Raw genomic sequence first — 12,929 nt, forward strand, 5'->3', positions numbered from 1 at the left:
TTTGGGTGATTGTATGTGTGGAGTTTGCATGTTCTTCCACATCTTCATGAGTTTTCTTCGGTTGCTCCAGTTTCTTCTCACAGTATAAAAGTCTCAAAGTATATAAGGTTAGGTGGATTGGCCATGCTAAATTGGCCCCAAGGATCTGGGGATTTGCAGGCTAAATGGATTAGCCATGGTAAATGTAGGGCTATAGGGATGGGTTAGTCTGGGTGGAATACTCTTTTCAAGGTTGGCGAAGACTCCATGGGCTGAATGGCCACTTTCCGTACTATAGGTGTTCTGTGATTCTAATATAAGAGCATTGTACCTTTAACTTTTCTGCTGACTGCTGATACAACCCCTGTACTGCTCTGCCTGTGACCCCTGCTCACGAAAACCCTCCCACTATTACCTATGGCCCATCTGTTGTTCCCCTGTCTTGGGCCTCCAGCAATGTATCGTTCCAGCAGCAACCACCACTACCTCAGTGGCATTATTGTTCAAAAGAGTTGCCGTTCTCTGACTAACCAGCATAGCTTTGTAGGTGAGGGTGGAAATATTTCCTCTGCTGGTCAACAGGCAAGGACCTAACCCTAACCCTCCATAAGATCCAAATGAAGGTATTCTTAGAATGTCTTGCATAGCTGTACTCTTGAACGTCCTGATACTGAAACCTTTGTTAGATGGCACTCTGAGTTCTGTGAAAGCACTCTTTCTCTTGAGCTTTCACATTATGAGTTCAAGCCTCAACTTGAGACTGACTCTTTCGGATAGCACTGACGGAGAGCTACATTATTGAACGTGCCTCCTTTCAAATGAGATGTTTAACCAAAGTTTGCTTGTTCAAGATTGCATAACAGTACAATTTTCCTGATATCCTGGCCAACACTTATCCTTAAATCAACATCAGTAACATTAATTAATTAGTCATTTATCTAATTGCTGTTTGTGAGCCTTTGCTCTTGCTGCTTGGCCAAAGTATAATAATTCAAATTTAACAAAAACAAAGAATTGCAGATGGTGGAAATCACTAACAAAATCAAGAATTGTTGGAAAATTTAACAGGTTTGGCAGCATCTGTGGAGAGAAAGTAGAGTTAATATTTTGGGTCCATTGACCCTTCTTGAAGTTCTGAAGTGCCCTTCTAGCATTTTCTGATTTTAAACAGTTTAAAATGATTTATTGCCTATGTTTAGCTCACATGAAAGTTGTTATATGAATACAGTCAGTTCTGCTGCAACAGTATAGTTCTGTTCTCATGCAACACAGTGTTATAAGAAAATCGTGTAATAGCAGTACTGTTTAAACTAATGGGGCTGGAACCACGTTATAGCCAATATACACTTTAAACCTTCATGCTTAAAAACATTGTTCCCAATTCGTCAGTTGTGTTATAGTGAAATTGTGTTAACAAAATGTGCATTATAGTGGAACGACTGTACGGTTCTTTCTGTCTTTGTAAAACAAAATCCTTCAATCCTCAGATAAATCTTACCAGGAACTGAAAATCATGAGAAAACAACCATTTGCGATTTGGTCAATAAATCTCAAACACCTATAAGATTTATTGCCAAGAGCCTGTGGATGGAATGTCATGTATAAAGAAGCAGGAGAGAGTTTCAATAATGAAGTCTGAGGCAATGAGACGTAACATTTAAGTAGGGTTACCTGAATTGTGTTTTTATTCTTTCTTTTGAAATTACAGTGTCATAAACCTCCCACCTGATTTAATTTTTTTTATTAAAATGACTCTCAGTGAAAGATAACCCAATTTACAAGTGTCCTCAATGATGTGGTTGTGAATGTAATTTTTTTTTGCGCCCACCTTAATATTCTTGGGAACATTATCAAATGCAGAATATCCATCTTAAATGTCATACAAGTGTGAGATAAATCAAGATTAAATATGATGATCCAACCCATAGGAATTCATTCCTCCCAGCTCTGACCTCACTGTATTTTGAATGTATACGTCCCTCTGTTTTGGCTACTTCACCTGAAGGGGTTAGCTGCAACTAACACAGTGTCACTGAGTCAGAAGATTGCGGGTTTGAATCCAATTTGTCCTCTCAGATGGATGTAAAAAATTCCATGACACTATGCAGGGAAGAACAGGGAATTGATTCTTGGTGTCCTGGACAATGTTTATCCCTCGAGCACAGTCACAACAGCAGATCAGCTGCACAGTATCACATTGTTAAATGTGGGGGCTTCTTGTGTGCTAATGAGCGCTTCCCTTTCCAGAACTAGTGAGCATAGGTTTAGGGCGAGAGGGGAAAAACTTAAAAGGGACCTAAGGGGCAACCTTTTCATGCAGGGGGTGGTACGTGTATAGAATGAGCTGCCAGAGGAAGTGGTGGAGGCTGGTACAATTACAACATTTAAAAGGCATCTGGATGGGTATATGAATAGGGAGGGTTTAGAGGGATATGGGCCAAGTGCTAGCGAATGGGATTAGATGAGGATATCTGGTCGGCATGGGTGAGTTGGAGTGAAGGGCTTGTTTTCATGCTGTATAACTCTTATGACTCTGTGACTTGCTAATTCAAAGTGCTGGATTGGCCAATATGCATTGTGGGGTATACTGAGGTTGAGAGATATCCATCCTCATCATATTACAATGGTGTATGATATTGAGATGGTGATGTGTATCATGTTTTAACAGTGATGTCAACAGTTGTGTATATGAGAATGTGATAAAAGGCCAGAATAGCCTGTACTGGTGAGATATAATGACAGAGAACAGGATTCTATACAATACTGTAAATAACTGAGTTTATGGAAACCACTATCACTGTCACTCATGGGTATGGGGAAACCATTAAATCACCAAGTGTTATGGTAAGAAAAAGGCCCCTTGGCTCATTATGCCTTTGCTAGCCATCAAGTGCCTGTCCACCATCTACCTTATTTTCTGGCATGTTTGTTGACTTGTTTGTTATGGGTTTCAAGGGTTCATTTAAGTACTTGTTAATTGTTGTGACGATTGCAACCATACCATCTCTTCAGTTCCAGAGAGCCACCAATCTCTTAGTAAAATAAAAGTCTTCCTTACATCCCTTTTAAATGATCTATCCCCCTGGTTATTGCCCCCTTTACTAAACAGAAAACTTTCTTCCCATCTATTCTCCTCATAAACTTTGTACATTGAAGTCAGGTTCCCATTTAGTCACATTGCTCAATGATAAACTCTCTCAATCTCTTCAGTCTCTCTTCATGACTAAAACACTTCAGACCAGGTAACATTGCAGGCCATAACTTACCAGGAGTGACAATGGTGCCATCTATCCCATGTGCAGAACAGAGGTATGAGCCACGAGTACAATGGTAAAACAAACCATAGTATTATCCCGTTCAACTGTCTTATGTTTCCCAGATGTGGTCAGACCAATATGTTACAAAGACTTGGCATAATCTTTAACATCCTGTACTTCTATTACTCTGTTTATTTTTCTCATTTAACTGTATATTCCAAAGTTCCATGGAATGCATCATTGATTCATACAGCCTAGGAAGATCCAGGTCCCTGAGCAACTGTACAAACTGTAGGAGAGGTACAGTTAGCCTTCACTGAGAAATGGTAGCATACTCCATTTCTACAGAGCATAGAGTAGATTTAAGATCAAAGTCTTGATGCCAGGAGGTGCTGCTGATCAGGAGTTGATTGATTACACTTCTAATTATTAATTTATCCTTCAACTGCCCTTGAAATAATGGGCTTCACCATACTACTGTACCTAACTCCTGCAGCATAGACTTCCCCAATCTCCTACAGGTCTGACCAGAGTAGGCAGGAATTCCACTGAAACAATTCTGCTCCAAGACTTTGGTGGGTGTCAGGGATGCTGACATCACGGCAAATGATTATCTCACCCCCTCGCGGGTTAGCAGCTCACAGTAACATCAGTAAATTGGTCTGTAAGTGAGAAGTTTGTGGATAATATTCTGGATAATATTCACAACATCATAGAAGGAGGCCATTAAGTCTGTTACGTTTCTACTGGCTCTTGAGCTATCCATGAAAGTCAATCCCATGCTCATTTCCCAGAACTTTGTAAATGTGTCTTTCCCAGATATTGATATTGAATGGTTTCCAAGGCCTTGGAAGTTGTTGACGTCTCTTTAGACATTGAATACCTGTATTAATACAGAGACTGTGAGTGAAATAGGGAATTTACAAACCTGCCCTAAAAGTTAATCTTTTTGTCCAGGGAGGAAAGATCCCAATCCGCTGGACGGCTCCTGAGGCCATTGCTTACCGCAAGTTCTCCTCGGCCAGTGACGTCTGGAGTTATGGAGTTGTGATGTGGGAGGTGACATCGTATGGAGAAAGACCATATTGGAATATGACAAACCGAGATGTAAGTATTTTATTCCCCTTCATGTCTGTGATGAATATATAGATGGTGTATACTGCTGTTTCACAACAGCACCTTGATTACCTCTTGAACCCTGAAATAGCTGTTACTGTGTAGATTCATCCCTGTGTGAAATCATCACTAAAATCATTTAATTATTTCTGATTTTTATTTAATTGTCAGTAAATAGTTCAAAGTAGCAGGGATACAGTTGAATAGTATTTTGCCAAATTATAAATTGTCTGCATACATTCCACATAGATACTAACATACAAATATACTTGTTCATTCAGGCACTCCCTCAGAGATAAAATACACACATGCACAGGCACATGCATGCACATTCACGCAGACACCCTGACACACACTCTCACACAAACATGGGTACGCGCATGTGTACAGATACCCCCATCAATACACAGAGACAAACATGCACACATCTGTGTGTGCACAAAGAGACACACACACACATCCAAATACACACTCATGCAAATGTGCACACTTGAGCTGACACAGATGTGCACAGACATGCACATGCAAATACACAGGCACACACACTCACATTGTTCACACTAATCAAATACAAACGCTCACCAAGTCACCCACACACCCAGGAAGATGAACACACTTTCGTGCAGACACAGACACGCAGAGATACAAACACACAGACTTCTAATACACACTTGCATAGACATTGATCCAAGCACAAACACATTCACTCTCTCATAGAAATACAATCACTCTCACACAAACACACTCCCATTCTCATATTAACACACAATTACACTCACTCAAACACAAACACATATCCTCTCCCTCACATGTGCACACACACCGTCACTCTCTCTCTCTCTCTTGCTCACACACACACACACACACGCATGCAAGCACACACACATGTGTTGGCAGCTTTAACTGTGGTTAGTGTCACCCAGTCGTTGTGGCCTGTTGAAGGCTTCAGGAGACATGACTGCCTGGAGCTCAGGTACCAGAGTGACTGTTATTGAGATGCTAGGAGAATGCAGGAATCATTGCTACTTCTCCAATGACAGCAGCTGATGCTCCAGTGAATCAGCTGTTTTCTACTGGTCTTTGTGTTGATGAAAGACACAAAACAAGCTGCTTCCTAAACACATTCAAAAGCGAGGCCAGAGACTAACAGTTGGCTCTGTGCCACTGGATAATGTCACAAGGCATTACAATATGACTGTTCTTTTGTGAATTTTAATGCAGTTTTACAAAAAAATATCTGGAATAGAATGCTGGTTTCCCTGATGTGTTCAATAAGCTGTCTGGTGCTTACTCATTAGGGAAAGAAATCAGCTGGTTTTCCCCATTGTAATATACATGTGACTCAACTCCCAAAACAAAGGAACTGCCCTGTTGTGAGCTCCTCACTTTTACCCACAAAAATCCAAAATAAAATTGGGTGAGCTAGACGACAGCAACCCAGACATCATAATGGGACATGACAAAAGCACATCTTGTCCATTCAGTACCACCAAGCCTTTCTCACTAACACCTGGGGAAAGATGCTAACATCAGGAGTACTGTTCCACAGACTAGTCAAGCCAACACCCAGCATGGTCATGTAGCCAAGGCATGTCCATCACCATCTTTGAGTATGCCATGTTTCAGTGTCAGGATAGTTCTAATAGAGTTAGTGGCACAATGATATCCAATGAAGTGGTTTGCCTCCATATTGAACACTTGGAAGAGACATTGAGGGTCACAAGTAGAATGCATTGTGATGGGGGTCGTCATTGGCCATCAGCAAGAGTAGCTCAGTAATATCACTACTGACCAAGCTGTCCAAGTCCTGAGCTGAAATGTACCAAACTGGGTTTGAGGCAAGGTGAGGGAATCAGCAAAAAAGACAATCTACTTGACCTCATCCACATCAATGAACCTGAGTACAAATGTTACTTGACACTATTCAGGACAAAGTTACATGCTTGAATAATAGCTCATTCCCAAGCATTCACTTCCTCTTCCTTCAATACACAGTGACAGTGTGCATAATGCTATCTACAAGATGCACTGCAGAAATTCACCTTCACTCCTCCTTCCAAACCCACAATTCCTATCACTTGAAAGACTAAAGCAGCCAATACATGGGAACACGCGTAAGTTCCCCTCAAAGCCACTCAGCATTCTGTCTTGGAAATATATTGCTGTGCCGTTAGGGTAGTGAAAATCCACATCTAACCACACTATTCAACCACATTACTTGAGCATCAGCTCAAGAATATGTTTGTTGTCACCTTCTCATGAACAACTTTGGACAGGCAATAAATAGTAGCCTTGGCAGCAATGCCCATATCCCTTGAAAGATAAAAAAAGATCATTTTTACTTAGTGTTGTTTTTGGAATAGTTTTCTTTGTCTTCGCCAGTAATACCAAACAGACAACAGCATCCCACCCCACACTGTGGCTGGCTTTCCTTTCATTTCCGTCGAGAATTGGACATTATGTAAAGTCAGCTGCCAGTTGGCAATCACCCATTTTGCTTTTTGGCAAAGAGTAATTTCATCACCTTTGAGTGCACGCAAATACTTTCCACATTTCCACATCCAGACAGGTCAGGCTGGGGAAGTGGAGATTGGATCTCTTCCCCCACAACACCAATCCCCACCCCCTGACCAACACCATCACCACCAATACCAACACCACTGCTAACACTCACCAAGTCAGCTCCAGGCATTCTATCTCCAGCCTTGTCTGTTCTCTCTGTTTTACCAGCCCCATGCACTCTCTCTTACCATCCCCCTACCCCTCCCAACCCCATGTGATCTCTTTTCCCCTGCAGTCATTCTGTCTTCACCTCCAGCCCCATATAATCTCTCCATCCCACCTCCCACAAGCCCTGTCTGTTCTCTCACCCTTGCTAGCTCCCTGCCATTTCAATGGTGTACCTGTTGTGTCCACATATACGGTGTGGACTTTGTGCATGATTCAACAATGTAGACAATTGAATCCATGTGCATTCTCATTGCCAATGCCCCTCACATGCCCAGTTGTCCCCCACATGCCCAGTTGTCCCCCACATGCCCAGTGGTCCTACAGTTCAAGTGACAGTTTCTATCCACTTTTGTCTTCAAAACATTTTAGTGGCCCTGCCTGCATCGCTCCTGGGGAAGAGAATCCTGAGGGAGAATTTCATTTCACCTCAATCTCTCTCCCTCAAGGGGTAGCATGCATCCTCTCAAGTCCCCATAGGATCTTATAGATTTCATTAAGATCAGCTCTTATTCTTTTAAACTCCAATAATTAAAGGCCCAGTCTCTCCTGGTAAGATCAGCCACAAAACCCTGATATCAACTGAGTGAGTCATCTCTGAATTACTCCCAATATGTTTCTAGATTTACTTAATTTCAGATTGCAACAATTCGCTGCCTGATTTTTTTTTGTCACATGTCACAGCTGGTTTGCTGGTCAGTTGCCATGAAGTGATATACTCTGCCTAATGATTTTTCTGCCTGTGGAAGCGTTGACACTTGTAAATGATGTGTTAAATTTAGATATAACCTAACATAGACTGTTTAGTCCAGATGTTGCTTGTACAGGTTTTTGTCCAAAGTCTGAACTACGCAATGAAAAGATTGAATCAATACCATTTTCTTAGTCCATTTTCTTTTTAGATTACAATGTTTTCTCTTTTTTTTGTTTTGTAGTTTTATGTTAAGTACAGAGCGTGTTGCCAAAACATGAGTAAGTGTAAAGTGCCTAGGGCTTCAGCTTGTTAAGTAATTGGCACACTGAAAGATGGCTGACCCCAATAAACACCAAACCTGAGACTGACATCCAAATACATTGAACAAATAACCATTGTTCACATGTGGCTCTTGACAAGCTCTTCAATTCTAGATCATCTTGATTTTGTTTTCAAGCCATTCAGTGGTCTTCGCTTTCTCTACCCAAATCCCAATTTTAGTTTTCTAAGATCTCAGCACATTTCCTCTTCTGCAACCCTGATTTTAATCAGTCTGACTCTGTAACCATATTTTCAGCCACCAAGTTCCTAAATTTTGGAATCTCTTCCATAAAGCTCTCAGCCTTTTTTTTCCTTCCTTTAAGATGCTGCTTATAACTTAACTATTGAACATTGAAGAACATAGAACAGTAAAGCACAGTACAGGCACTTCGGTCCCTGATGATGTGCTGACCTTTTATCCAAATCTAAGATCAAACTGACTGACATACCCTTCAGTTTATAATCATCGATGTGTCCATCCAAGAGTCAATTAAACGTCCCTAATGTATCTGATTCATCCTTGGCAATGTGAGGCAGCAGTGCGAACCATTAAGTTGTCCATAGTGTTAGGTGCATTAGTCAGGGGTAAATATAAGGTAGGGGAATTGGTCTGGTGGGGTTACTCTTCGGAGGGTTGGTGTGGACTTGTTGGGTGGAAGGGCCTGCTTCCATACTATAGGGATATTAATTCTAAGTCTAATTCTAATTCTATTTCTATTATCTCTCATAATATATAAGAATTAACAATGAGTACTGTAGTGCTGAAAAATTGAATTAATATTTATAATGACTTCTAGTAAATATAGTCATATTACAGTTATAGGCAATGCCATGTCATGGAGTCATAGGGATCTACAACACAGAAAGAATCCCTTTGGTCCATCACGTGTGCCTGTTGCAAACAACTAACTAACTATTCTAATCTAATTTTCCAACATTTAGCCCCTTAGCTTTGTATGTCTTGGCATAGCATGCACATTTAAACACTTCTTAAATGCTATGAGGGTTTATTCCTCTGCCATCCTTCCGGGCAGTGAGTTCCAGATTCCCACCACCCTCTGGGTGAATAAGTTTTTCCAACATCCTGTCCAAACCTTCTGTCATGGCTAGTCCTGAGCAATTCAGTTACAAACTGTAGTTTGTTTGCCTCAGTGTGTCATGCTACAAGAGGGCTCAGTAAGATGGAGTGTGAGGCCTTTCTGCCATTGGGTCCCATGTTATGATGTGATGATGGTACCATGAGCATGTCTGTAAAAGAAACATTGCATGTTGTAATGGGAAGTAAACACAACAATAACAAGCCATGGAACATGAATGCAGGGGAGATAAGAGTCAGAAATGTAAGACATGTCACCTTAATTTGCTATGTAGATCATATGGGATTGAGGTAATTTATTAGTTCGGATGAATGACTGGCTGATGGACAGAAGACAGAGAGTGGGATAAATGTTTTCTTCAGGATGGCAAAACATAACTAATGGAGTGCCACAGGGTTCAGTTCTTAGATTGCAGCTATTTACAATCTGCATTAATGACTTAGATACAGGGATAGAAGGCTCTAGAGCCGAATTTGTGGATGACACAAAAATAAGTGGGACGGAATGAGGAAATAAGGTTAGGAGAGTGGGCCAAAATGAGGCAGATAGCGTTTAATGAGGATAAGTTTGAGGTCATCCATTTTGGACAAAACAATGGGGAGATTCTTCGGTGTTTCGATGCAGAGGGATCTGGGTGTCCTAGTTCATGAGTCACGGAAAACCAGTGTGCAGATATAACAGATAATCAAATAAGTGAATGAAATGTTGGCTTTTATAGCTAAAGGAATAGAATATAAAGGAATATATTGTTGCAACTATACAAGACATTGTGAGACTCTACGTGGAGGTTCACTGGATGATCCCAGAGATGAGGGGTTTGTTGTATGAGGAGAGATTAAACAGTTTAGGTCAATACCCTCTGGAATTTAGAAGAATGATGGGAGATCAAATTGAGGTATTCCAGACAATAAAAGGTATGGATAAAATAGATGTGGAGTGGATGTTTCTGCTGTGGAACATTCTAGAATAAGATGCCATAGTCTTAGCATTGGGGCAGCAAATTTAAAAAAAGAGTTGAGGAGAAACTACTTCTCCCAAAGGGTTGTGAATCTGCAGAATTCACTGTCCCAAGTGAGGCCCCTTTTGGTCAAGGCTGACCATGGGTTGCATCCTCATTGTTCTGGCTTTCTGCTTCTCTGAAACAGTGTCGCTTGTGACTGAAGAGACCAAGTGTGACAGTGCCAGTCGCAGAGGTCACATCTGTATGTGGTCATTGATCTGCTAGAGTTGCTGCACTCCTTCCTTGGTGTCGCCTTGTCTGCTGCAGCACTCGTCAGCTTATTTCCCCCTGTTTTATGGCATTGGTTCAGGGTGCTTCTCCATCTCCTGCAGTCAGCTGCAAGCCTTTCCCAGAACTCCCTAACAATATCAAGCGCCTTCATGTCCCTCATGTAGATGTCCTTGTAGTGCATTTGGAGACACCCTGTGTGCTTCTTCCTGGATATAAGCTCTCCACATGGGATGTCCTTTGGGATGTGGATGTGGCCCAGCCAGCAGAGTCTCTGCTGCCTGAGCAGAGTGTAAGTGCTGGGAAGGCCAGCGTGAAATAGGACCGCTGCGTTGGACAGTCTGTCTTTCCAGGATATGCCCAGGATAGGGTGGATATTCCTCAAGTGGAAGGTGTTCAGTCTTATCTCCTGTCTGGCATATGTAGTCCAAGTTTCACTACCGTACAGCAGTGTGCTTATGACGCAGGCATTGTAGACTGACGTTTTTATCTTCACTGTCAGCTTGGGATTTGTCCACACTCAAGTTGTGAAGCGAGCAAGAGTTGAGGTTGTTTTCCCAATCCACTTGTCAATCTCTATGTCCAAGGAGAGGTTGTCATGATGGAAGAGCCAAGGTATGTAAACTGATAGACGACACTGAGTACATAGCCATCAGTGGTGATGACCGTAGTACCTCTGTATCTGTCCTTCAGACTGATAGTCAGCCCGAAATCCTTGCAAGCTTGGGAGAGGCGATCTATCAGTGACTGGAGTTCCTGCTGGATGTGTGTTTTAACTGCAGCATCATCAACAAACAGCATGTCCCTGATGAGTGCCTCACGTACTTTTGTCCAAAGTGCCCCAAAGACCGGTGGATACTGGGACAGTGAGTAAATTTAAAGAGGAGTTAGATGGATTTTTAATTGGTAATGGGTTGAAGGGTTATGGGGAGTAGGCAGGAAATGGAGGTGAGGAGCACATCAGCCGTGATCAAATGGTTGAGCAGACTCGATGGGCTGAATGGCCCATTTTGCTCCTATGTCTTATAAACTTATGTAAGCAAGAGGTCAGGCCATGGCTGTGGAAAGAGAAAGAGAGTTAACATTTGAGGTCAATGACTCTTCATCAGAACTGGGAGTTATAAATATGGAGGTAAACAATGATGGCTAAGTTCTGTGTTGGAGTGGAGCTAGGAGTGATTACATCATGAAAGGGATGATATGACCTTAAGGACTAAGAGCAGGAATAGACCATCTGGTTCCTTGAGCCTGCTCTGTTATTCCAAACAGTGTTTGATGCCATAAAATAAACTTATGTTCAAGACAGACATTGAGGAGAAGAAAAAGTCAGGCACTGTCTTCAGGCTCAGACTCCAATGTAACCTTTACTTATTATGCAATTATAATCAATGCCATTATATATGGTAATCTTAGAAATACCAGGTACTGTACTTATTGTTACAGTATCTAAGGAGTAAAGTTACTGATTTTCTTAATGTATTCATTATTCCTCTGTGCTCTTAAGTTCGAACTCTGCCTTCACTGGGCTAATTTCATGTCAGCTCATCTCTCATTACCAGAAGGTTGCTTTAGGTTACCTGAAGCCCAGTTTTTCTGCTGCATCCTCATAGTATGTGAAGCAAATAGGGCAAATATACAAAGAGAAGATGGGCCTAAAGGGGGTGCCATATATCAGAATCACAGGCAAGGTGGGGCCCTACAATTTTACCTCAGTCCCAGTGAGAAGTTGCCTGACCTGTACTGATTGAACCCTGAATTGCCCCAGCTGATCTGGGGAAGATGTCAGTGCAATACCAACTTCTCCGCTGACTTTACAAATAACATAGTCCTTCAGAACAACCTCTAAGCGTGACATTGCAATTTCTCAGCTCCTATTCCCTGAGTGTCTCTGAAGAATGCTGTTGAATCAGTGCTAATTGTCATTGAATTATTGGATTATTATTCACTTCTATTATCTATTTTCTTTGCAGTAATAGACTTGTGTCCAACTGATAATGGATTTATTCTACCCTTGCAAGGTTTCCAATGGACCCAAACAGCTGCATTTGTACAGTTTGTAATATATTCCTGCTAATTCAAGAACACTGGAACAGGCACAGTTAGTCACATCATGTTTGTTAACTTTTTACCTGCCGTGAGAGAGCTGAATTTAACCTTATCCGTAATCGGAACAAAACATAAATTAAATGTTTGAAAGTACTTGCAGACTGTGCAATGTGGACAATGTGGATCTATTTCAATAGAGTGTGTATGAAAATCAGAGCTGCTGCTATCAAACTGTTATCCTGTACTTTGCTCTGTACAGGAGCAGTTGTATTGCTGCAGTGATGATGTCATTTACCGTTTACGATGGGCTTCATACTGTTAAAGCAGAATATATAAAAACAACCGTAGGTATCCGAAAGTAAAAATCAGAAAAGAAAACTCCTCCTGCAGTATTTGTATTGAGATTTCTATGCTCCTGACTGACTGTGTTTCAGTCTTTCCATTTCTGAGAATTGAGCATTGCA

General features: G+C 41.4%; 1 protein-coding gene across 1 annotated transcript in view; it reads left to right on the top strand.

The window, feature by feature from the left end:
* epha8 (eph receptor A8) overlaps positions 1 to 12,929 on the top strand; it is a 548,357-nt gene that overhangs the window by 480,667 nt on the left and 54,761 nt on the right. Inside the window, exon 14 of the mRNA XM_060852189.1 lies at positions 4,194 to 4,343. Within this exon, the coding sequence (XP_060708172.1) occupies positions 4,194 to 4,343 (150 nt within the window). The remainder of the gene's footprint in view (positions 1 to 4,193; positions 4,344 to 12,929) is intronic.

The sequence above is a fragment of the Hemiscyllium ocellatum genome, chromosome 37 (assembly GCF_020745735.1).
Source record: "Hemiscyllium ocellatum isolate sHemOce1 chromosome 37, sHemOce1.pat.X.cur, whole genome shotgun sequence".
NCBI classification, from domain to species: domain Eukaryota; kingdom Metazoa; phylum Chordata; class Chondrichthyes; order Orectolobiformes; family Hemiscylliidae; genus Hemiscyllium; species Hemiscyllium ocellatum.